Source organism: Bactrocera dorsalis, chromosome 1 (assembly GCF_023373825.1).
Source record: "Bactrocera dorsalis isolate Fly_Bdor chromosome 1, ASM2337382v1, whole genome shotgun sequence".
Taxonomy (NCBI): domain Eukaryota; kingdom Metazoa; phylum Arthropoda; class Insecta; order Diptera; family Tephritidae; genus Bactrocera; species Bactrocera dorsalis.
Genome location: NC_064303.1, coordinates 39,059,522 through 39,086,748, shown reverse-complemented (window position 1 = coordinate 39,086,748; position 27,227 = coordinate 39,059,522). Strand labels below are relative to the sequence as shown.

General features: G+C 37.9%; 1 protein-coding gene across 3 annotated transcripts in view; it reads right to left on the bottom strand.

The window, feature by feature from the left end:
- Positions 1-580: 580 nt before the first annotated feature.
- The window catches only part of LOC125780341 (opioid-binding protein/cell adhesion molecule homolog), a 120,077-nt gene continuing 93,430 nt past the window's right edge, over positions 581-27,227 (bottom strand). For 2 of the 3 annotated variants that reach the window (XM_049462551.1, XM_049462552.1), the window contains exons 8-13: positions 26,044-26,178; positions 19,698-19,847; positions 11,840-11,929; positions 11,326-11,472; positions 895-1,444; positions 581-834 (exon numbers count right to left, since the gene is read on the bottom strand). In XM_049462551.1, coding sequence (XP_049318508.1) covers positions 1,302-1,444; positions 11,326-11,472; positions 11,840-11,929; positions 19,698-19,847; positions 26,044-26,178 — 665 coding nt within the window. In that variant the 3' untranslated portion in view covers positions 581-834; positions 895-1,301. The remainder of the gene's footprint in view (positions 835-894; positions 1,445-11,325; positions 11,473-11,839; positions 11,930-19,697; positions 19,848-26,043; positions 26,179-27,227) is intronic. The other variant, XM_049462554.1, reaches the window with a different exon arrangement.

Here is a 27,227-nt window from a genome sequence, read left to right as displayed (position 1 = left end):
CACCGCTAGACCTTTTACTGTGGGAATATGTAAAATCTAAAGTCTATGCGGCCAATATCACTTCAATTCAGGCCTTGAAGCGAAACATCACTCATGGTATTCGCCAGTTACCAGTCGAAATGATCGAACATATCATCGGAAACTTGAAATAAATAATATTAAAAAAAAATCCCAGAATGTTTTTTCGAATGATAATAAATATTTCCCATTAAATTTGAAGTTTCTGTGTTCTTTAGAAATGTAGGGAATTTCGAAATTGATCACCATCATCATGTATTTAAAGGTAAAGCGGTTAAGTGTGCAGTTTGCTGCGAAAAAATTAAATAAGATAAGCTGTTGTCATCAAACGAACGACCAATATAAGCTTGCGTGGTGCTGATCATTGCATGTTAATTCTGGAAAAGCGCAGAAGTAATCTACTAGTCTAGTCTACTTTTTAAATTTTAAAAGGCGGGTGATTTTTTTTGTTTGTCAAAACTAGTTATTTCAGCAAAGAAAATCTTACTTACCTTTAATGACCTTCAACAGAAACTCATTTATGTTCAAAAATTTTATTATGTAATTATTTTGTCTAGTCACGATTCAGTACAAAAATAAAAACATATTTTATATATAAACAGTACATATTTCTACAATATACAAGCATACATGCACATATCTCGAATTAAAATAAATATTGTATTATAAACATGCAAAGCATCGTTAACTAAATATCTCTTGGTAGTATTCTGAGCATATTCCGTTTGTTCCATCCAGTATTGAAAGCTTCGGCTGCACTACTCATTTTATGCAAATCTTCATTGCCATATTATTTCAAAAAGTCTTCACCTAGTGCTATAAAAAAAAAATAAAAAATCAGAATATTTCGTTCTCAAATTCATTCTGCGAACTTACTAAATAACATCTCCCTTGTATCTATTTGAGTTCCATTTAAAATTTACCGTTTCAAACGGTGGTAGAGGTTTTCAACTCCTTCATGTTTACGTTATATGTGATGGCATTTGAACGAATTCACCACAATTTGACAGTATCTTCAAATTGTATGTTGGCCACTGTGTGGGAACGAAATATTTCTTCACATCGTATTATACAAGCATCGCAAATTTTCTGTTGTTTTGTTACCACTTCTTAAACTTTATATCTTCAAAGGCACCTCTAATTTATCATATGTATGTATGTACTTCCAGAGATACATTAGTTGAAGTTAATTTAATTTAATTTGGGATACTACCACTGCAATACGGAATACTTCCGTTTCTCGTTTATATCAAGTAATGAGTCAATGTTCGCAGACGTTCGGGTCACCTAAATAACATGTATAATCCTTGAAGGAGATACGTCCAGCAAACTGCATTAAGATGTGAATTATGATTGGAAGAGAAGGCGCTTGAAGAATCCACTGAAGGTGAAACCAGTTGGTCAGCTGGCTTTTGTGCCGGTAAAGCTAAAAAGAAGGAAATAGTTGGTTTTTCAAAGAATAGACAAGCCAAAATGAGTTCATTACACTTTATATTCATGTGAGCAATAAATAGTAAGCTTTTTAATTTAAATTTCGGACGAAAACCTATTCCTCGAAATATATTTTTTCTGGGTTGGTTTATTTTATTATTATTATTCAACAAAGACGGTCAATTAAATATAGTGCGCGGAATAAAACAAACTTCTGGTGCCGAAACATTCAGAGTGAAGGAAAATGCCTTTTTGATAATAGTTTCTCGCGAGCATTGTGTTTTTGATTGGTACAAATTATTCAAAGAGGGTAGATAACGCGTTGACGATGAACCACGCCCAGGATGACCATAAACAACAACTTATGATCAACACGTTAATAAAATCAAAGACTGGGGTTTGAAAACCGACGATTAGCAGTCAGAGATCTTAGGCAATGTTGGAGTATCGGAAGGAATAGTGAAAACCATTTTAACTATTTGAAAGATTAATTTGGCCTAAGAAAATTGAAAGCACTATTGGTTTCAAAATTACTAAATTTTTCCGAAAAAGAACGTCGTGTTAACTTCTGTGAAACAATGTTTTCCGACTACCATGATGTCATGAAACAAATAATAATTTGGCTTGGAGTCTTTGATCTATGCTTTGAGCCGAAAAAAACGATCAAATGGCCGAATATCGTGGCAAACATGAGCCAAACCGAAAAAATTGTCTAGCTCCGTGTGATTTTCGGCTATTCAACACACTCAAACGATCGCTCCGGGAAACCGTTTTGAGTCAATTGGAGACATTTCCTGTGAATCGCTACAAAATTGATTTTAACGAATTTGCGAGGATAGGAAAAAACGTTGAAACAAACGTATGGCGACCACGGGGGAAGACATAGATTTTGAAAAAAAAATTAATAAGTTCAAAAGTATGAACAATGTTTTAGTATTTTTCGCTCATATATACATTGCCAATATTGCGGAAAAACTAAACTAAATACCAAAGCCCAATCGAAAACGAAAGTGGCTGACTGATACCGGCTGGCGGTCAGTTCAAGCGTTGCAGGGGTTCATTGCCTATCGTAATACACAGGAAGTGACACTACGCTTCACTAGCTAAACCATCACAAGCTACGTCATCACTAGGCGACGAAGAATTGCCAGCGAATGGCAATCTAAGAGAACTGGAGCAATAAAAGTATGTGGAAAATAAAAACAACACAAAAGAACTGCACCCCAAACTCTCAACCATTAATAAGCGTAGAAATTGGAATGCAAACAAATGTATACAAGCTTTATAGCAGCATGTTACCATTGTTTTTCTATTGCTCGGAGGGTAGTGTGTAAATCCGTAAAACCAGTGCCATACCCCGATTAATGCGTCTACACGACGACATTTCAGCCGGCAGCTGAAAATCTAATCACCCACCAGATATGGGCAATGAAAAGACCAAAAATGGTGGAAAAAGTGAAAAAATGTGTTGAAAACGAGAAATAGTTTTTAAGTGAAAATAGCTTCCCAATGTCAATATGTACTAGGTTCTAATATCAATAAATAAATATGTACTAGGCAAATGAAATAAATGGAACCAAATTGTTAGTACTACAAAAAAATAAATTTTTAGAATCCTTGTGTGAGAAATAAATTTTAATGTACATATTCCAGTAACCCAATAAATAAACATAATATCACCAAAGCAACGATCACTTCAGGATAGTATAGATGAGGTAGTATTTATATAGCTATAGGAGGTCCTTCTCCACTTGATTTCTCCAACCGAGTGGATATCTTCCTCTTCCTCTGCTTCCACCGGCGGGTACTGCATCGAATATTTTCAGTGCTGGAGTGTTTTCACGAAATAGCACCTGTTGGCAGGAGTAATCCTGCGTTGGATTTCCAGGCTGACATTGTTGGTGGTGTTAATACTGGTTCCTAAATAGACGAAATTATCTACAACTTCAAAGTTATGACTGTTAACAGTGACGTGGGAGCCAAGTCGCGAGTGCGACGACCGTTTGTTTGATGACAGGAGATATTTCGTCTTGACCTTGTTCACAACCAGACCCATTTGCGTTGCTTCCTTATCCAGGCTGGAGAAAGCAGAACTAAAGGCACGATGGTTTGAGACCAATAATACCAATATCATCATTCTCGATAAAGGGCTGCAACTCGATTTTCTCCAGCAGTATATTAAAGAAGTCGCACCATACAGGTTCTTCTTGTTTTAAATTCCGGAGGGCATAGTACATATGTACATATATTTGATTATCACTGTGTGAAGAAAAAACACATGAGTAAAACGCTACATGTGGCGACATAATAAATACTCTTTGGTTATCAAAGCTTCATTTCGCGGCTAACCTTTTTTCGCCTTTTACTTTACGAATGATAGCAGACAAATTAAATTCTAGAAACATGTTCTGCTAAGCTGAAATTTTGTCCGTTGGGTTACATGAATGAAAACAATTAACAAACGCCTGTATGTAAAGCAAAAATATCGTTTGCATAAATATCAAAGCCCATAAATCTTAAGTGACTATTTCGGCGAACGAATAATTGAATTTAAATGGTACAAAAAGCTTACTACTGTGCGCAAACTGATCCAGTGGGATATAAAAGAGGAATAATTAAAAATTTACAGAGCAATATTTGTATTACAAATGTATGAAACCCACGCACACATATGAATTAAATTTGGAAGAAAAATATGATCTTTCTATTTGGACCAGGAAACCAAAGCTAAGATATTTATATTATTTGAAACATATACCTTTCTTACAAGAAACAAAGCCAGGGAAATACCTTAAGATGAAAACGTCAACCAGAGGATCGGAATCTAAGCAATTTTATACATACATACACCATTTATAATTTGTATACTAACCAACGCATATATTCGCCATAAGATTTGTTAGAAAAACCAAAATCATTATACAATACATAGTCATTATGCAAAATCAGCTTAATATTTGAAAATCCTGGTAATGGTTATATGGAGGCTAGGTCAAGTTTTCCCCCATCGTAACCAATTTAAACACAATGGTATACTGTTATGAGTTAAATACGTTCCGAAATTTTTATTGAGATATCAAAAATATTGGCTGCAATATTCAGCATAAAGTCACCAGGAGTTTCGAAAATCTTTATATTAAGTACATATTTGGTGGGTCAGGGAAGTATTGATCCGATTCCACTTATTTTGGATACACAGAACTACTACTACATACATTGACTGATATTTTCGATAAAAACTCAACTATAGGTACCGGTCAGTCAAGTCATGAGATATGGAATTTTACCAAAAAGGTGAGCGGTGCCACTCCCATCGTTCAATTTTTACCCCGGCCCCTATAAAACCTTGTCTACCATCCCGCCGGCAAATTTTTACGTTTTGACGCATTTAGTTATTGATTTATCGCTTTTAGTAGTTTTGAACATTTCGGTAAAACTCTACTATAGATAAGTAGTTTTAACAGTAACGTTATATGCAAGTGAGGTCTCGTAATATTCGAGTTAGGCAAAATTGGTTGTTGTAACTTAAAAAAAAATATTTATCCACATTTATATAGCCCTTGTTACTGGAATTTTTTTTTTTTGTACTGAGGAACCTACATACCAAGTTTCATCAAGATGTCACAATTTTTACTCAGGTTACAGCTTGCACCGACGGACGGACAGGCTGAAAATCAACCGGAGTTCAACTTTTCTCGGCATCCTGATAATTTATATATATAACCCTATATCCATCTCTCTTAGTCTAAGGTGATACTTACAACGGTTAGTTGAACAAAACTATAATACTCTGTAGCAATTGGTTGCAAGAGTTTAAAAATGATACAAAGCCGGTTAGCTAAAAAAATAAGAAGCAAGCTTAAAAATTGAAGTAATGTTTTATGAAGCTGCTTCGTACTGCCCGAGCCCTCTTTTCATGATTGACCAAGGATTTTCAATCGGGATGAAGTGGGCCACTCCATTAAATTTTGCTTTCCAATCCATTCTTTAACAATTTTGACTGTGTGCTTCATATCCCCATCTTGTTGAAAAACAATTTCTGTTTCAGGATAAGCACATTTTTCAATAAAATTGGGAAGATTGGTTGGCAAAATTTGGATGTAATCCTTTTTCCGCGTAATACCGTCGAATAAGTGCAGAGGGCCAACATGCCACCATGTGAAGCATCCCCAAACCATAATATTTCCACTACCATATTTTACAGTTTGTTTTACATGGTGTCTCTGGATTCGTTCTCCGGGTCTACGCCGTCTTTCCGTCAGATTGAAAACGGTTAAATTTTGACTCGTCAGACCAGACAACACTTTTCCTGTCGTCAACAGTCCAATCTTTGTGTGCCCTTGCAAATTTCCATCGCGCTTTAACATTTTTGTCGGATAATGCAGCTTTGTTTTTTTACACTTGAAATATATCCGATGTCTCGTAGCGCTCTTATGGCAGTCCATTCGCTAACATTCTTGTTAATAGCCAAAGAAGCACCTTTTGGTGTTAGAAGCTTGTTCCTTCTCATCTCAGACATCATTATTCGAGCTTCTGACTTCTTCAATAATTTTTTACTAGCTGCGACTTGCACTTTGGGAGTCACATTCCGTCTCTTTTGAACTGCGATTACCGCCGATTGGCTTATACCAAGCCTGTTGGAAATCGCACGTGAAGTAACTACAACCATTCTCGGGCAAGCTTACAACATTATTTTCAAGTGCTTCAGATAATTTTCTCATTTTATTGCTCGCAAATTTTTAACAAATTATTTATAATTACAAGCTAATTCAAAAACACTTTGCTTAGTCCGAAGAACGTTTTAATCTTCAAAAATAATGCAAAAACAAATATAATGATGAATCTTGCCGATTTATGTTGAGAAGAGAAGTAAGAAAGCGTAAATAGGTAAAAAGTGCCAACGTGCAAAATTGAGTTTATGCGGTTATTATTCGTTTTTACTTTAAGTCTCTTCGAATTCATCTCTATCATCATAGTTTTTGCTTAGAATTTATTAAGAATTAAATAATAAAAGTAATACAAAAAAGATTTTTGGATTTGTTTGTGTGATTATGATTTTATGGGTGACGAAAGTCTGCGTCGTGAACATGCACTCAATTTTTTTAAAAAAACTTGATATTAAGTTTTTACCCTGCTGTGATAACATTTTAAAGGAAAAACAGTTATCCTGCAAATAAAGATCTGACAATCTGATGTTGAAGTTAAGATAAAAAATTATTGGACCACATTGCGTCACAAATGCAATTAGTGAAGAATGAGTCCTCTAATTACCTTTTATCAATAGGAATATGTGGCATTGAGGGCAGTTCTGGTCAGAGGGAATATAAGCAGAAATTTGAAAATAATAATTTGGAAGACAATAATTTATTTGTCACGAATATGTCCTCGTATAAGTGATAATAAAATCGCAAAAGTACGAAGAGCACAAACAAATTTGGAAAAACTGCAGACCCGCTATTGCCGTCCTTTTCGAATTCAATTTCAACAGGAATCAGTTTAATAAACCCTAAATGCACTAGATTTGCGCTAGATACTGCAAAGGAACTAGCTTCAAAATATTCCTGGTATTATCTTCCTTCGTCAGTCCGTAAAATTTTAATTCACGCTGCCGATGTTATTCAATTTGCACCAGTTTCAATTGGAGAGCTCTCATAGGAGTCTGCTGAGTCAAGCAATAAGGACGTTAAGATGAATCGACTTCATCATACACATAAGAACCAACGGGTCGCTACAAAACAGGACTTGCTAAACTGATTACTTTTAAGCTTAGATCCTTTCAGCACCAGTAAAAAAAAGCTATCATGCAAAATTAAATCAATTTTATTAAAATCAGTTTTTGATTTAGGTAAATAATATTCAAAAAATTCCTTTTTTCGTTTATCAACTTTTTTAATTTAATATAATTAATTAAAATTCGTTACCATCGGGTGGTGGCGGAGTTTAAAAAGCTTTGGCAAAAGTTTAATTTTTATATAGGCAGTGAAAGTATTTTTGGCCGATTCTATACAATACCGACCACTGTGTGACGTATGGAATGATATAACGCATTTTACATCGAGTTATTAAATTGAAATGGTACAAAATGCAACATGTACCAGAACTGAAAGCACTCGACGGTTTGTCTGATTTTGAAGGTCATGGTCTCGGCGAAATTTGGTTTCAACAAGACGGCGCCACTTCCAGCACATCACATTGACTTAGCCTCGACCAACATTTAAAAGCGATAATATTAAAAAAATAAATGCCAAAGAATGTTATTTCGAATGGCAATAATCATTTCCAAATAGGTTTCAAGTTTTTGTGTTTTTTCTTTAAAAAATAGGGAACCTCGAAATAGTTCACCCTGTATAAAACACTTCACAGATAATTTTATCACAACATAAATGGATATAAAAAAAGATTTTTATTTTGCTCTTTATCGGTCAGTTTGTGTGGCAGCTTTATGTTATTATAGTTTTATCTAGGAAATTATTTTGCAGATTACAGCGCGCTGCAGCGTTGCCTTAGAAAACAGTGCAAAATTTAGCGAATACAAAGCAATCATCGCCATAAACTTGTTTCATCAATTGAGAAGTTTCGGTAACAGTTTTATCAATTCTAAAACAAAATTTAATGTTGGCTCTTTGTTCGAAGCTCATTTCCGCACCGATAACACATACATGCTGACAATTAAAACGCAATAACTTCACTTCCAGTCAATGAAATATCATGATTGTCACTGGACAATCGATCAAGATAGCAGATTCTAACACACCAGTTGACATATAAATGGCGCCACCAGGAACACTATATTCAAAAAGTCCTGTTTACTTTGGGACGCATTTTGTATAATTGGTGGCATCCACTTTGAGAGGGGCTTTATTTTATCAACACGCGAAAATCTTGTTTAACCATTTTTACACAATAACAGAAGTCACTTCTCCAAAAATGGTATATATGTAATTCACAACCAAAGATCCGTCAGCCGCCAAATTTGTTCACGTGCCTTTTGAAGGTTAGGGCTAACTAAAAAACAAATTGATTTAATTCTATCAGCGCCACATTTGTGTCAGACCGTTGATTTTTCAATTGGTCTGTTTTTGTTAAACACTTTTGTTCCTTACTGTATAGTTTATTGGGGCTTCGGCGTTTTCTTCTGGGTATTACAGACTTCGTACTAAACGTTACTCTCTCTGTTCAGGGTATAAAAAGAAAACTGCTTATACACTTTTCACTCACGCAATCGGAGCGAGTTGGCGAGCTTAGCAGCTTATTTAAATACACTTGCTTACTCCAACGGAGATTTATAATTTAAACTTATCTATGTGCTCAACATATCTTTATGCGTATCTTGGTGGTCTGTCTGATACTCAAAGCGTCGACTGCAATTGCCCACATGCATTTACTGGGCTTTTCCTTCCCCTTTGCGGTACGATCGATACTGACAGGCACAATTGTAAATGACATCTTTTGCTGATGGGATTATAGCGTCGAGGGTGGCATAAAAAAAGAGCAGTCAAGAGTAAGTGCTGATACCTCAAGTGACATAATCGTTTGTCATTTTGCTATAGTGGCAAGCGTGGCGCTGCTGTTGACTGTAAACCGTAGGCACAAACATTAAAACTAAAAATATCGATTGAAAATATGTTTGAAATAAATGCAAAAGATATTTATGTGGAGGATGGAGTCATGTGAAGAAGTTCACGCAAGTGAGCGTACAGCTGTAACCGAAAGCATTGGTTTTCGGAAAATGTAAAAGAACAGCTGGTACGACAAGGAGTGCCGTGTCGCAGCGGAGAGAAAACAGGCTGTCTACCTCGCAACGTTATGATCGACCACAACACGAGCGGGATGGGATAAATACCGAGAGTTGAAGAGGGAAGCGAGACGCATTTGCAGACAGAAAAAGAAAGAGGCTGAAATGCGTGAATATGAAGAGCTTGACAAGCTGGCCGACACAGGAGTAATGCTCGAAAATTCTACAAAAAGATGCCGCGGCTAACAGAAGGTTTCAAGACAAGAGCATACTCTTGTAGAACCCCCAAAGGTGATCTAGTCACCGATGCTCAGAGCACAGTAAAATTTTGGAGGGAACACTTCTCCATCCTGCTGAATGGCAATGAAAGTACAACGCCGGCAGAAGAGGAACCCGAATCTCCAATCGAACAGGCCTTCCATTGCCTGACCATGAAGAAGTTCGAAAAGCAATTACCAGTCTGAAGAACAAAAAAGCAGCGGGGGCCGATGGATTGCCGGCCGAACTATTCAAACACGGCGGCGAAGAGCTGAAAAGGAGCATGCATCAGCTTCTTTGTAGAATATGGTCGGGCGGAAGCATGCCCATCGATTAGAATTTGAGTGTGCTTTGCCCAGTCCACAAAAAGGGAGACCCCACAATCTGCGCCAACTACCGTGGGATAACTCTCCTTAAAATCGCGTATAAGGTTCTATCGAGCGTATTGTGTGAAAAATTAAAGCCCACCGTCAAAAAACTAATTGGACCTTATCAGTGTGGCTTTAGACCTGGCAATCAACAACCGACCAGATATTCACCATGCGCCAAATCTTGGAAAAGACCCGTGAAAGGAGAATCGACACACACCACCTCTTCGTCAATTTCAAAGCTGCTTTCGACAGCACGAAATGGAGCTGCCCCTTTGCGGTGATGTCTGAATTTGGTATCCTCGCAAAACTAATATGGCTTTGTAAACTGACCTTAAGAAACACCAAAAGCTCCTTCAGGTTTGGGAAGGACCTCTCCGATCCTTACGATACTAAACGAGGTTTCAAACAAGGCGACTCCTTATCATGGGACTTCTTCAATCTGCTGCAGGAGAAAATGATTCGAGCTGCACAACTTTATCGAGCAGGTACAATCTTTTATAAGAGTGTACAGCTGCTGGCATATGCCGATGATATTGATATCATCGGTCTCAAGCGCCGTTAGTTCTGCTTCCTCCAGACTGAACAAGGAAGCAACGCAAATGGGTCTGGCAGTGAGCGAGGTCAAGACGAGATATCTCTTGTCATCAAACAAACAGTCGTCGCGACTTGGCTTTGACGTCACTTTTGACAGTCATAACTTTGAAGTCGTAGATAATTTTATCTATCTTGGGACGAGTATGAACACCACCAACAATGTCAGCCTGGAGATCCAACGCAGTACCACTCTTGCCAACAGATGCTACTTCGGACTGAGTAGGCACTTGAGTAGAAAAGTTCTCTCTCGACGAACCAAAACCAAACTCTATAAGTCACTTATAATTCCCGTCCTGCTATATGGTGCAGAGGCTTGGACGATGACAACAACTGATGAGTCGACGTGACGAGTTTGCGAGAGAAAAGTTCTGCGAAAGATTTATGGTCCTTTGCGCGTTGGCCACGGCGAATATCGCATTCGATGGAACGATGAGCTGTACGAGATATACGACGACATTGACATAGTTCAGCAAATTAAAAGACAGCGGCTACGCTGGCTAGGTCATGTTGTCCGAATAGACGAAAACACTCCAGCTCTGAAAGTATTCGACGCAATACCCGCCGAGGGACGCAGAGGAACAGGAAGACCTTCACTCCGTTGGAAGGAATGAGTTGTTTCTCCGCCAAGAGAGGCAAAAGACTGCGCAGTAGGCTAACCGGGATACAATTATATCAGGATATTTTTTTTGCAGTGTTTCTTACCTTTATCATTTGGCAAGTAAAAATTCATATTGACTTAGCTATCGAGCAATACCGATCAATATTGATGAGAGTAGAGAAGATGTATCCTATTGGCGTTTTAAGTTAGTTTTATAAAAAAAATAATAAAAGTTTTTAAATTTTTTTGAGATCTATTCCTATAACGCCGTTTTCTAAATATATATCGAATAAAGTATCATCTCTCTCTTATGTACTCACATTGATTATGCTCTCTCCCCGTGCCGTGATCTTGTGAATTCCATAGGCTCGACGTGGCACCAATATAAACATTGTTCAAGGATGATGACGATAAAATATCTGCAACATTCGATTTTGTGCGGTGAATTTTTTTACTGAAACGTTGATCTATTTTGTCGACGCAAGCATCCATTAAAGTTGTTGTTGTCATTTTACAGGAAATTAAATAGATTTATGTAATAAAGTGACTGTGTGTTATACCAGTAACATAAACATAAAATAGTACATGAGGATATAAATATTAAGTTGTTGAGGGCTTGCTCAGGTAAGTTAAGGTCAGCCGGAGTGGCTTAATGGAAGTTAGAGGAAGCATAAAGGCTTGCGGTGCTGTAGACATAACTGTAACTATATTGCTTGTTGCGAGGAGGAGCAGATGCGAGATGCAGCGAAATTAATTTAAATGTATGAAATAATTGAGTTTGAGTATTTATTTGAATTAGTTTTTATTATTTCGTTCAGTTGCATTTATACACACCTTTGTTGTTGTATTTCGTAACCAGAACTGGCACGGTATTTAGAGCCACCGTCGGTGCTAATGTGGGTTCTGTCGTTGTTTGGGGAATATCTGCAATGAAAAAGGAGAGAATATGGAACAGAGGCAAGGAGAGTGAAAATTGGTGGAGTAACTATATAACTACGAGGGCTGTCCGATAAATAACCGACCTCAACGTGAAGCTAGCGGCACATCTGAAAAAAAAGTTTCTACTTCAAATTGTGCATATTATAATAGCTACTCGCCAAAATTTCAGAAACTTATCTTGCGCAATTAGCTGTTGACAGTCGTTTTTGTGAGTCTATTTCGGTGATTTCCCCAAAATGGAAAAAATTGAATATCGAGCTGTAATTAAATTTTTATTTTTGAAAGGCAATATGCCTTCACAAATCAAAGATGAGTTGGACTCTGTGTATGGTGACTCTGCACCATCGTTTACCACCGTAAAATTTTGGGCAGCTGAATTTAAACGTGGTCGCAAGAGCTTGGAAGATGATGAACGTTCTGGGCGTCCAAAAACTGTAACCACTAACGATAACATCGCTAAAGTTCATCAATTGGTACTAGACGATCGCCGGAGTTAGGGAAATAGCTAAGATTATGAAGATGTCAAAAGAAACTGTTTGTCACATATTAAACCATGATTTGGGCATGAGAAAGCTGTCCACGCGTTGGGTGCCGCGTTTGCTTACGCTAGACCACAAACGTGCGCGCATGAACATTTAAAGCGCTCTGTTGGCTCAGTTTAGAGGCAATAAGACCGAGTTTTGGCGCCGATTGATAACTGTAGACGAAACTTGGATTCATCATTATACGCCCGAAACAAAAATCCAATCTAAACAGTGGATTGAAAAGGGGGAACCAGCCCCAAAAAAACCTAAAGCTGTGTATTCGGTTGGGAAAGTGATGGCGAGTGTTTTTTGGGACAGCCATGGAATTATTTTTATCGACTATGTTGAAAAAGGAAAAACTATAACAGGAGCATACTACGCATCATTATTGGACAAGCTAAAGGAAGAAATTTCGAAAAATCGGCCACATTTGCAAAAAAGGAAAGTCTTGTTCCACCAAGACAACGCACCATCTCACACCTCAACAGTCGCCATGGCGAAAATCCACGAATTGCGGTTCGAACTGCTTGACCATCCACCTTATTCACCGGATCTAGCACCAAGCGACTTTTGTTTCCTCAACTTAAAACTGCGCTCGGCGGCCAGAGATTTTCGTCAAATGAGGAGGCAATCTCTTTCGTGAACTCGTATTTTGCAGACAAAGACGCCAAGTACTATTTGGAAGGGTTGCAGAGATGGGAGCATCGCTGGGAGAAGTGTGTGGAGTTACAAGGAGACTATGTAGAAAAATAAAAAAAAAATGTTTGAAAAGGTCGCGTGCATCATGGTTAGGTCGGTTATTTATCGGACAGCCCTCGTATATAAATTGAGTTGGAAGTTGCATAGTTTAAGTTTGCAGTATTTAAGTGAGTAAAAAATTTAAAGAATAGTGTATATATAATATACTAGCTGACCCCGCAGCCGTTGTCCTGCGTGAAATTATATGGTTTGTAATGAAAAGAAAGTTAAATTTCTCATTTCATTTTTTTTTTCAATGTAACGCAGCTTTATAAATAACATTTTTGGTTTCTGTTCCGGTGTACAGAAAAGATGGTTTTCCAACTCGTGAGCACGCCACGGCCGTGTGAAAAACATAGCATTCCCAAATTTATGCCTCACACTATGCGACTATATTTAGGTCCTGTTGATTGACATCTCAAATTCAATTTTCACTGGAAACGGAATACGTTTGAACTTAAAAGAGAAATCCTTAGACCTCAAAAGAATTCGTAGAATCAAGCATTCTCCTCCTTGTATTCGATAGGTGCGTCACAATCAGTCAGGTTCCATTACACACTTCCGGCACTTGAAGATTGCGAAATATAATAACGACGGATCTTACTTTGAGACGCAAATGATACGGTGGCATACCAAGCCTGTCTAAAGAATTTAGTACTACCACTGGATAATTCACGGCGTCGTCTTCATACGACCGATCGATTTGTATGAGCGCAAGTCTCCCGGAATTTGACTTTAAATCTTTCAGTTGAAGTCAAAAACATCGGTATTTTTGGCAGCTAACATTGCACGTGCACTTAAGGAATCGTAGTTACGATAATTTGGCCAATGTCCGAACATTTGTGATGAGTTCATCTTTCGTGAATTGATAAAGGGAAGATGGAATTGATATCGAACCACCGGAAGTATCAACCGTTATTGTACCATTTCCAATTTTTAGCGAAGACGATGTAAAATGTCTTTGACAATGTCGATGTTTATATCGAAAAGTATGCGAACGTCATTTTCATTCCAGTGATTAACGTGTTCCAGCATTTGTAATTGCTGGCTTACTTCTCCAAAACTTTCACATATCCCCCATATACCATTCACAGTAAACAATGACTCAAATAAAGTTGAACCGCGTACATAATCAATAGCTACCGAAGATAGAAAACAATCGTCGTTTTTCGGGTGGATTGTGTAAATTCGTCCTAATGCATTAGTTGATAAGACACCTGCATGTCAATCTACTGGTTGGCCTTGCTTTCTGCGTAACTATTCGACGATGCATTCCATGTATAATACCAAGGTATTTTCGAATAGAGCAATGTTCTCACAAACGAATCACTGACGAAAGTTGAGAAAAAAACTCGTCAATGTTAATTTTGTTGCTCTCGATGTTTTCCCCTGGCTATACTGTATTCTCTGGGTTGAAATACACTCTTTGGCCATTCTCCAAATTAACTGCGAGACGCACAACAGTCGGAAAACGTTCATGAATTGTAAAAGTAAATATCCTACAAAGCGCTTTATTGCAGTTCACGTATCGACCGTATCGTTCAAGACCAATAATCGCCATGTTGCGTCCTTTGGCGACGTACTTACAAACGTATTTTATCGATTACACCAAACTGCAATACTAAAGATTGATATAAGTTTTGAATGTGAATTAGACAACAGTGGAGAATATAGTACGATCCATGTGTTGTCAACTTCGATACTCCCGCCTCTTAATTGAATGCTAAATGTTCTGCCGTTGTCGTCTGGTGAGCGACGCCCATAGAGTGGATATCAATCATTTCTAGTTTGTGTTTCCGAAAGAAAAGTACGTGGATACTGTTTCGTGCATTTATTGACATGAATCTTATTGGTTTTCATCACTTCGTATAATACTGGATCTTTCTTTGCATCAGGAATTGCCGCATGATTGAATGATTTCATCAATTTGATCTGATGTAATCACCTTCCACCATCCAAAGAAGAAGGTGTGCGTGCGGCAAACCTCTCTTTTGCCACTCAACAGGGTACATCTAGCATCTAACAGCACCATAGTATATGCGTTGCTTCAAGATAATGTCCATCGAAGCTGTTGCTTGAAAAGTCTTGCTGTGACATCGTGACGATCGCTTTCTGATTGATCGCGACCCATAATACCGTACGAATGTCATCGCATCCTGGGAGCACTCGTTCATGTGCCTTGGGCTGCTAATGTGTTGATGCCAAAAAGAACGCCGACCGATATTAGCGCGACCTCTTCATGGCATCGTGACAAATTTCAATCTATAATTGATCACTTTATGTGAAAAACACAGCAAACGCCAAATTTGAAAGATTTAAATAATTGAAAACCAAAACAAAAAAATTGAATAAAAAATTTGTATGGAAAAAATTAACTTTTTGGAATTGTTCAATTTTCCGACTTTTCCTCATGAATGACATACAGGTTTTTTTATTTCTAAACCTTCCCCAATCCACGCAGAACATTCTCTGCAAATTTCATCAAGATTGGTTCAGTCGTTCCCTTAGCGTTGCTAATAAATAAACATCCATTCGTTTCTATAGGAAAAAGAAAAGGGCCGCTTTTAGGGGTTTTTCCGGCAATTTTTCGAGTTTTTTTTCTCCGTATAAACCATCCCTGAACCTCAACGAACATTTTTAAAAAAAGAATTATCAAATTTGGTTCAGTCGTATGAAAGTGATGCGCGTACATACATTTTTGCGATTCATTTTTATTTATATAGATAAATATATAACAAATGACTTTGAAATCGCCAAAAGTAATTTTTACATCGTGACAGTGGCAGTTGTCGTAAGCACACTCCAGCCGCTCACAAAAGATATCTTTGGTCATATCCTTCTTCTTTTCCATACATACATTGACAATTTTGCTCTGATGCGGATTAAGGCTAGATGCTCATCCACCGAGAGGAATGTCAGGACTCGACGACTGAGTCTTTCTCCCTTCACGCTGTAGTAAATATCACAAGGCCCTACGAATCTCCATCCTTGTCCCGTTTATTGCTTCTTGGACGGCGGTGATGTTAGCCTTTATTTCAATGAGGACATCAACCAGTTGGGCTTCAACAACTTCCCTATTTAGAGAACGGACATTCTAGGTGAGTGCCCTTAAATCATAGTCCTTAATGCGTTTGCTGTGGTCGTCAATAAAAGTGGGATCTTTCATCCGATGCTGTTGTTTTCTTTTCAATGGATTTAGTTTTTACATGGCGGGTCCCAACCCCAGCGGACAACCTCGCTAGACGAGTAGTGTAAAGCTTTATACACATTTACAAAGCGCGCCGCATGTTTCAAGATCGAAGTCCACTCGCAGTCGCACATCTGGTGAACCGACGCTGCATTTAGACTTCAGCGAACCTTTAAACCGAATATTTCGGAGTACTTCCGCTGAAGCTTCCTCTCTTTTAGCTGTGACCCCAAGCTCGACACTGGTTGACTACCGCATCTTACAGAGGAGTTAACACGTTAATATAACGGGATTTAATTTCCACAGCGAGGACACACGAGTAGGAATTAGGCATAGTGCTACAACAGTAACTGATTACAGGGAAGCATAAATATACCCCATTATACCCCATATTTTTAGTCTGAGAATTGTTTTAGTACGGAACCTTATTTTCTAACTCCATACATCCGATCAAGACATACGTTACTGATACCATGTTTTGGGAAAATAATGAATTTAGTTTTACTAAACCTAATACGTATAATAAAAATATTGACTTCTTTTTTCACATTTTCTGTATAACGTGTTTTCTTTTAGTTACAACAAATTTTAAATTTGACCCGATGTCGCTTCTAAACGTTTGACTAAAATTATAATTTATATACAAATTTTAGAAGTTTTTTTTTTCTTCTGGCACTAAGTGGTATACTAAATAAAATTTAAATAAAATTTAACTTTCTTATTAAACAAATAATGCTCATGAAATCTTGAATGCAAAACTATTTTAATTAGTGGTCCTTCTTAACTGTATGTTAGTTAATTAGGTAAAAATAACATTATGCATCAGTAAATACTATTTATGTTGTAATCTGGTATATAAATTAATTCAATTATTTGCAAACCGAAATCTTTTGATTTAATTTCTAACACCCAACTTAATAATTAACACCTGCTTCAAAGCTGGCCAACCGGACATCAACTTGACTATTGACCTAAGTGCCTAAGGCTCCTGGCTAAAATACGAGTATCTTGTACATGAATTCAAAGTAGAACTTAATTAATTAAGTTAATTCCTTTTTGCTCATGATTATATTAGAATGTGGTTGTATAGTACATATGTACACACCTGTTCAACTCCACTACATTTAGTGCCACATTAATTATGCAATACTCTTCGGTTTTTGTCAGATTAGACACAATCAAGTAAGAAGGACTCAAGAAATTCACCAAAAATCACAACCTTGAAAGTACCTATGTACGAGGTGTGTTCAAAAAGTATCGCGAATTTTGTGTTTTTTTCAAAAATTATGTATTTATTCATGAATATCTATTTTGTCCCCTTCAAAGTATTCCCCATTAGATATTATACACTTGTGCTAACGGTTTTTCCAATCTTCGAAGCTCTTCAAAAAATCATTTTTTCTATCTTCTTCAGCTCCTCCTTCGATGCCGTCTTTATCTGGTCAAGAGAAGCGTAACGTCGTCCTTTCATGAGCCTCTTCAGTTTAGGGAACAAGAAAAAGTCACAGGGGGCCAGATCTGGGGAATACGGTGGCTGCGGCATCATTAGTGTGTTGTTTTTGGCCAAAAAGTCGCACACAAGCAGCGATGTGTGTGAGCAGGGGCGTTATCGTGGTGCAAAAGCCAATTTTTGTTCTTCCACAAATCCGGACGTTTCTGGCGGATTGCTTCGCGCAAATTGTGCATAACTTGCAGGTAATATTCCTTATTGACCGTTCTTCCCTGTGGCAAGAACTCATGATGCACCACGCCCCTGCAATCGAAGAAAACTGTCAGTTACGATTCGCGATACTTTTTGAACACACCTAGTATGTATGAAACTGCATTAGATAAATATTCCTTGTAAATTCGACATTTTGTAATTCTGCAAAATGTATGCTTGTTGCGTGCTACTTGACTAAAACAAAAAGTTAAATGTAACATATGATACGTAAGTAAATACTTAAATAATTCAATTGTGTATAAAGTTTGGTTTCTGGGCCAATACATTCCTAGAATGTACGAATACATTTTATTTTAGTACATATTTACTTGCGGATGTTTTCTTTAATATTTTTCAGCTATCTTTATTAAAGGCATCTGTGTGTAATTAAGCAAATACATATTATATGTAGAATACTACAGGGTTATTAGTATGTATGTTCATTGAAATAGTATGTTCATGCATTTGGTATTATAAATAGGAGCATATCATTTTAACGTAGTAGTCACCGGCCTGTAATTAAAGTACGTCTACTATACTACTATGATCAAATAATAGTAAGACATAGTTCATAATTTTAAAATTCCTAATTTATTCTTCAAAATATATGTGGTCGCTCTCAAAGGAATGACTCTTGTGCTATTGTTTTCCCCATTCATCAAATCAGTTTTTAAAGTCAAATTCCGGAATAGCCTTAAATGCGCGTAGCGATTCACGTTTGATGTCTACGGTTGACTTAAAACGGTAACCCCGGAATACGTTTGAAACAAATTTTAAAGCACTTTTGCCACTCAGTTTGAGGCATCTTCAACAGATATTCTAAGCGCGTCAACCGCTTCTTCAGGTGTCGAAGCCTCTTTATTTAATTTTTTGTTACGGGAGTAAAAATAAGCCATTTGATACTAAGTAAGGAATTGACATCAAATTGATGATTTGATTGCTCAAATACGGTTATTTCAGTCGATGTGTGTTTCCAATTTCTTGAAAATGATTATGTACTATCCAAAATGTATTATTATATGTAGTTCTAGTGGTATGGTTGGAACATGTTCAGTTTTTCCAGAACAGTCAACCATTTCTTGGAAGTTCTTCATGCACGAACAACTTTATTTCGATCCGGCTCAACTGGAACCACCGATTCACTTGACTGCTCTTTACATTCAGGCTCATCCACAAATTCATATATTCAAAGTATCACTATCGTATTTTTTATAGCATTTCTTAAGCGAATGACAAGTTGTGTGGGAACCAACGTGAAAAAAAATTTACATGAATGAAAGCTATTTACAATGAAAGCTACCGATGTAATTGCTTTACATATATTTTTTAATTACCCGTCTGTTTGTTGCAGCTTCGTCTAATAACTATTTTTTTATCATCTTTTGATTTAACATCTTGACTTCGAAGTGCAAAAATATTATTATTTCACGGCCTTTCTTTTTTCAATGGCCTCATTGTCGATAATAGTACACATATCAATATAGCACGCCTCTTCTCTACAGTAAAAGCTCATTTTTACATATGTTTGAGTCATTTTCTGTTGTGATTAGACATTTGTATTTGTGTAAGAATCTTTGTTTTGCAAATTCATTCTTCACTTACAATAGAGTTTAATTGTGCCATCCGTATCACCAAGAGAATTCTTTGCCACACAACGGTAAGAGCCGAAATCTGATGTGTCAACATCTTTTACGGTTAATCGCATAGTAATTTTGTAGCCACTTTCAAAAGTTTCGGATGCAAAGTGCTCACCTATAAAATAAAAGCATAATATGATGTGTTAATAAGTTATATATACATATATAATATATACATATATATGTAAGCAAAATTATGTGTGTATCATTTTGCTTACGAAAACGTATAAATGTGTATGTGTACGTGTTGTCTATAAATATATATGCGTGGAATTTGTAAAAGTTTGGATAAGTTATGATTTGAAATTGAGAAAGACTCCAACTCTGGTATAAATTTTGTCAAGACAACATATTAAGGTTTCTTTACACAGCGTTTGGAAGAAAAATTTTATGAGATAAAATAAAATTAATCACAGAGTCCAAAAATTTATAAAAATTCGCACGCGTGCTCTCGTGCTCTCTATTTAACTTCAAGTTCACTGTTAAAAAAGTAATCTATTTAAGAGACCACCTCAGCCATTTAACGCAATTTCTTCTAAGCTGAATTTAACTATCGAATTTAATAGTTATCCCTTATACCGAATTATTGTTCAATACAAATATCATAGTTTGTGTAAATATTCCTACTTTGCACATTAAAAATACTTTACCCTAATATTTGTTCTCATTTGTTGATATTCAAGAAATCATCTCAGAATAAATATGTCATACATACTTGTATAGGGTGATTTTTTAAGAGCTTGATAACTTTTTTTTTAAAAAAAAACGCATAAAATTTGCAAAATCTCATCGGTTCTTTATTTGAAACGTTAGATTGGTTCATGACATTTACTTTTTGAAGATAATTTCATTTAAATGTTGACCGCGGCTGCGTCTTAGGTGGTCCATTCGGAAAGTCCAATTTTGGGCAACTTTTTCGAGCATTTCGGCCGGAATAGCCCGAATTTCTTCGGAAATGTTGTCTTCCAAAGCTGGAATAGTTGCTGGCTTATTTCTGTAGACTTTAGACTTGACGTAGCCCCACAAAAAATAGTCTAAAGGCGTTAAATCGCATGATCTTGGTGGCCAACTTACGGGTCCATTTCTTGAGATGAATTGTTGTCCGAAGTTTTCCCTCAAAATGGCCATAGAATCGCGAGCTGTGTGGCATGTAGCGCCATCTTGTTGAAACCACATGTCAACCAAGTTCAGTTCTTCCATTTTTGGCAACAAAAAGTTTGTTAGCATCGAACGATAGCGATCGCCATTCACCGTAACGTTGCGTCCAACAGCATCTTTGAAAAAATACGGTCCAATGATTCCACCAGCGTACAAACCACACCAAACAGTGCATTTTTCGGGATGCATGGGCAGTTCTTGAACGGCTTCTGGTTGCTCTTCACCCCAAATGCGGCAATTTTGCTTATTTACGTAGCCATTCAACCAGAAATGAGCCTCATCGCTGAACAAAATTTGTCGATAAAAAAGCGGATTTTCACATTTCGAACCGAACACTGATTTTGGTAATAAAATTCAATGATTTGCAAGCGTTGCTCGTTAGTAAGTCTATTCATGATGAAATGTCAAAGCATACTGAGCATCTTTCTCTTTGACACCATGTCTGAAATCCCACGTGATCTGTCAAATACTAATGCATGAAAATCCTAACCTCAAAAAAATCACCCGTCATATGTAGATTTAAAAATATACTACATCGCACTCTTTGTGAACTTCAGTATATGTATCTTAATTCTGTTCATATACAAAATATCTAAATTGTCATAAAAATATATATAAAATGTTATCCATTTCAAAAGTTCCTACATTAGAAAAGAAAAAAACAGAAACTTCAAATTTAATGGGGAATGCTTATTATCATTCGAAAAAAATTCTTTGTAATATATTTTTTGAAGATTATCTCGTACAAATTTCGATGACTCGTTCGAGAATTTTGATGATTCGGTTTTCAACTAGTCAATCGTGCCAAAATGGCATCCCTGCATTGCCCTTTGGAGTTTGCTAAATAGGCAGAAGTGAAACAAAGCCATTCTTCTTCTTTACTGGCGTAGACACCGCTTACGCGATTATAGCTGAGCCAACAACAGCGCGCCAGTCGTTTCTTCTCTTCGCTACATGGCGCCAATTGGATATTCCAAGCGAAGCCAGGTCCTTCTCCACTTGATCCTTCTAACGAAGTGGCGGTCTTCCTCTTCCTCTGCTTCCCGCGGCGGGTACTGCGTCGAATACTTTCAGAGCTGGAGTGTTTTCATCCATCCGGACAACATGACCTAGCCAGCGTAGCCGCTGTCTTTTAATTCGCTGAACTATGTCAATGTCGTCGTATATCTCGTACAGCTCATCGTTCCATCGAATGCGATATTCGCCGTGGCCAACGCGCAAAGGACCATAAATCTTTCGCAGAACTTTTCTCTCGAAAACTCGCAACGTCGACTCATCGGTTGTTGTCATCGTCCAAGCCTCTGCACCATATAGCAGGACGGGAATTATGAGCGACTTATAGAGTTCGGTTTTTGTTCGTCGAGAGAGGACTTTACTTTTCAATTGCCTACTCAGTCCGAAGTAGCACCTGTTGGCAAGAGTAATCCTGCGTTGGATTTCCAGGCTGACATTGTTGGTGGTGTTTACGCTGGTTCCAAGATAGACGAAATTATCTACAACTTCAAAGTTATGACTGTCAACAGTGACGTGAGAGCCAAGTCGCGAGTGCGACGACTGTTTGTTCACTGCCAGACCCATTTGAGTTGCTTCCTTGTTCAGTCTGGAGAAAGCAGAATTAACGTCGCGGGTGCTGAGACTGATGATATCAATATCATCGGCATACGCCAGCAGCTGTACACTCTTATAAAAGATTGTACCTGCTCGATTAAGTTCTGCAGCTCGAATAATTTTCTCCAGAAGCAGATTGAAAAAGTCACACGATATTGAGTCGCCTTGTCTGAAACCTCGTTTGGTATCGAACGGCTCGGAGAGGCCCTTGCCGATCCTAACGGAGCTTTTCGTGTTGCTCAACGTCAGCTTACACAGCCGTATTAGTTTTGCGGGGATACCAAATCCAGGCATCGCGGCATAAAGGCAGCTCCTTTTCGTGCTGTCGAAAGCAGCTTTGAAATCGATGAATAGGTGGTGAGTGTCGATTCTCCTTTCACGGGTCTTTTCCAAGATTTGGCGCATGGTGAATATCTGGTCGGTTGTTGATTTGCCAGGTCTGAAGCCACACTTATAAGGTCCAATCAGTTTGTTGACGGTGGGCTTTAATCTTTCACACAATACGCTCGATATAACCTTATATGCGATGTTGAGGAGGCTAATCCCACGGTAGTTGGCGCAGATTGTGGGGTCTCCTTTTTTATGGATTGGGCAAAGCACACTTAAATTCCAATCGTTGGGCATACTTTCGTCCGACCATATTTTGCAAAGAAGCTGATGCATGCACCTTATTAGCTCTTCGCCGCCGTGAATAATTCGGCCGTCAATCCATCGGCCCCTGCCGCTTTGTTGTTTTTCAGGCGGGCAATTGCTATTCGAACTTCTTCATGGTCGGGCAATGGAACGCCTGCTCCATCGTCATCGATTGGGGTATCGGGTTCGTCTTCTCCTGGTGTTGTGCGTTCACTGCCATTCAGCAGGCTGGAGAAGTATTCACTCCATAACTTAAGTATGCTCTGGGCATCGGTGGCTAGATCACCTTGGGGGGTATGCTCCGGTATTGAAACCTTTTGTAAGTCGCCGCATCTTTTCGTAGAATTTTTGAGCATTACCCCTGTCGGCCAGCTTATCAAGCTCTTCGTACTCACGCATTTCGGCCTCTTTCTTTTTCTGTCTACAAATGCGTCTGGCTTCCCTCTTCAACTCTCGGTATCTATCCCATCCCGCACGTGTTGTGGTTGATCGTAACGTTGCGAGGTAGACAGCCTGTTTTCTCTCCGCTGCGACACGGCCCTCCTCGTCGTACCAGCTGTTCTTTTGCACTTTCCGAAAACCAATGGTTTCGGTTGCAGCTGTACGTAAGGAGTTTAAAATGCCGTTCCACAGTTCCCTTATACCGAGTTGTTGACGAGTGCTCTCAGAGAGCAGGAGTGCAAACCGAGTAGAAAATCGTTCGGCTGTCTGTTGTGATTGCAGCTTCTCGACGTCGAACCTTCCTTGTGTTTGTTGGCGTGCGTTTTTTGCTGCACAGAGGCGGGTGCGAATTTTGGCTGCAACAATATAGTGGTCCGAGTCGATGTTAGGACCTCGAAGCGCACGCACATCTAAAACACTGGAGACGTGTCTTCCGTCTATCACAACATGATCGATCTGGTTGGTGGCTTTTCGATCCGGAGACAGCCAGGTAGCTTGATGAATCTTCTTATGCTGAAATCTAGTACTACAGATAACCATATTTCGGGCCCCGGCGAAGTCGATCAGCCTCAACCCATTTGGGGATGTTTCCTCGTGGAGGCTGAATTTACCGACCGTAGTGCCAAAGATACCTTCTTTGCCCACCCTGGCGTTGAAGTCGCCAAGCACGATTTTGACATCGTGGCGGGGGCATCTCTCATAAGTGCGCTCTAAGCACTCATAAAAGGCATCTTTGGTCACATCGTCCTTCTCTTCCGTCGGGGCGTGGGCGCAAATCAGCGATATGTTGATAGTACTCGGCGACGGAGTTTCTCTCCCACCACGAATCCAACACCAAACTTGCGCTTCTTTATATGGCCACTGTAGTAGATGTCACAAGGACCTACTCGTCTCTGTCCTTGTCCCGTCCATCGCATTTCTTGGACGGCGGTGATGTCAGCCTTTATTTTCACGAGGACATCAACCAGCTGGGCAGCGGCACCTTCCCAATTAAGGGACCGGACATTCCAGGTGCATGCCCTTAATTCGTAGTCCTTATTTCGTTTGTCATGGTCGTCATCAAAAGGGGGGTCTCTCATCCGAGGCTTATAGTTGATTTTCATTGGGGGTGTTTTTTTTTTACCTGGCGGGTCCCAAACCCAGCGCACAACCCTAAGTAGGGGATATTTCGCGTTCTCACTTTAGCTCGCCTTCAAACGGATGTTCTTAGACTACCCAGAGGATACTTGGTCAAGGACCGGAAATCGTGAGCTGCTTGAGTCATATGTAAAAAATCGTTTCTGGCCACTCCCAAGTGAATGGCGATCAGAGAACTTTCCTCACTTGCGTGAACTTCTACACATGACTCCATCTTCCAGACCGAAAAAAAGGCGGAAAGAACCATTGCAATATGCACCATGTCATTATTGTGAGAAAGGAAACGGATTGTTAAAATAAGCTGTGTATATTTTCTAATGTAAATTAATTTTAGAGTTGATGCAAATATTATGTGAATAGAAGCTGTTATGGACGAAAACGTCTGTAACGTCCAAAGCAGGTTTTTGCCTAAAAATTCCATGGGCTTCAAACTGCCAACTCATACATAACAATTGTTAAAGCCAGCCACTACTAATTTTGTTTTATCTAGGAGAATGGCCGCTGTAAATAAATCGTCTATATTGAGGCCTATTTCAAATGTAAAGGTAAACAGTTAGGAATGATTTTTTATCAGAAAGTTGATGGATAGCAATATATGATTGTGATGTTCGGTTACCGAATGTTCTTTGTTAATATTTGTTTTTTCTTTTATTACGAATTTAGTTTTATCTTCTTACTCCTTTATGTCATTTGTCTGTCACTTAGGGTATACGAGCAGTTAACTCAATCCCCAACAGTTTTTTTCATTCAGCAACTGGCGCTTTGTCATTTGTTGTACTTATCATCTATTTTGCATATATAGTATATTAGTAACTATATATGTATATGTACATTTTCGAACATTACTTATTTATTTTCGGAAACAACTCAGAGCAGATGTTCATACCGCTTTCTCCTTTTGTTTTGTTAAATCTCTTAGCAATTATTTTATAGTATACGTAAATTTCTGATTCATGGTATGTGTGTTTTAGTTTTTGGTGACTCTTCTCCCTTCTTCATATACTTTCACTGACTGTTTGTCCAAGTATTTACTCACTTTTATAGCAACGATTGTCTGTTGGAATATATTTATATGTACATATGTGTGTTGTCGAACATTTTGTAATTGCGGTTAAAAAATGGCTGACAAGAAGTTAATTAAATGTCCGTTGCATCTGCTGTTTCTATAGCAAACTATTAGATATTTGCTAAAATGTTTTTTACGGAGCACTTAACTTAAAAAACACTATTTTGTTAACTTAATTTAAGTTAGTTGAAAATCAAGGTTGTTTAAATATTAAAAAAAATATATATACATATATAAATATTTAAAAAAATCTTTTCATTTTACTTACCTGGTACAATTATCGTGTCATTTTTCGTCCAGTAATTAATAGACTTTGGATACGCCTCTGACTGACACTCAAGTGCGATGTTTTGACCGGTGGCAGCACCGACTAGCTGATTTTGTATCCATATCATTGGAGGAACTGTAAGAAAGGAAAACAGACGAACAGAAAGCTTTTATAGAGTTTATGTAAGATTACATCTGAGAACGGAACCGGTCGAATACCTTTATTCAATGGAACACGTATTTCTAGATATTTCGACAATAGTAAGCGCTAAAAATAGATAACCTTGCAAAATAATGAAGGTTATAAAATATGCGTTATAAAGATATTTATGTTGATTTTAGTCGATCAGTTTAAATAGTGGCTGTATGGTTTTTTTGGTTTTTCTCAACAATTATTCTATTTAGTCACATAAAAAGTTTTCATTCAAGAATTTGATTCTGATCGATTAGTTTATATGACCGCTTCATGTTATAATGGCTCAATATTGGCGGCCTCGTATACGAACAGTTTATTGCGGATGCAGAAGTTTAGTGAACTCTTTGACCTCAATAAGGCTATAATTTCACCAGTTGTTTGGATTCTAACTGGTCTATTAGCTTTTGGAATATACGCGGTAAGGTTGATAATCTTATTGTATGCCGATTTTAGAAGTTTTTGGAAGAAAATAAAGTAGCAACATCCCCAAATCTCTCCCTTGATTGTCCCTCCTATGCAAGATCAAGGCTTAGACATCTTTGAACTCATGCTTTCAGAAATCCCTATAAACTGGTAGGAATAAAATAATACCATCCAAGCAGTTTTCTGTTAGCGACATAGCGTGATATCAACTTATAAGGTATGATAACGGAAGTTTTATTTTATGGGTTTCGTTGCCCCAAAAACTTCTCGTTTTGCGTTTTCTAATGCTATAATTGCGAGTATATTTTCAGTTTCTGATAGTTCTGAACTCCTTAAGGCAAGGTACCACTAGTTGCCTCCACAGCTTTTTAACCCATAATTGAAACTTCAATATTTTTATTTACAAGCAGACCATTTAGCGTGTACGAGTACAATCCCCAGGCAATAAGTTGCATTATTACTGCGTTCAAACCAAACAAATTTAAAGAGAAACAGATGGTCTCTGTGTTTCATCGAGTTACCTCACTTATCAAACCAAAAAGAATATATGTACTAGGAAAAGAGCC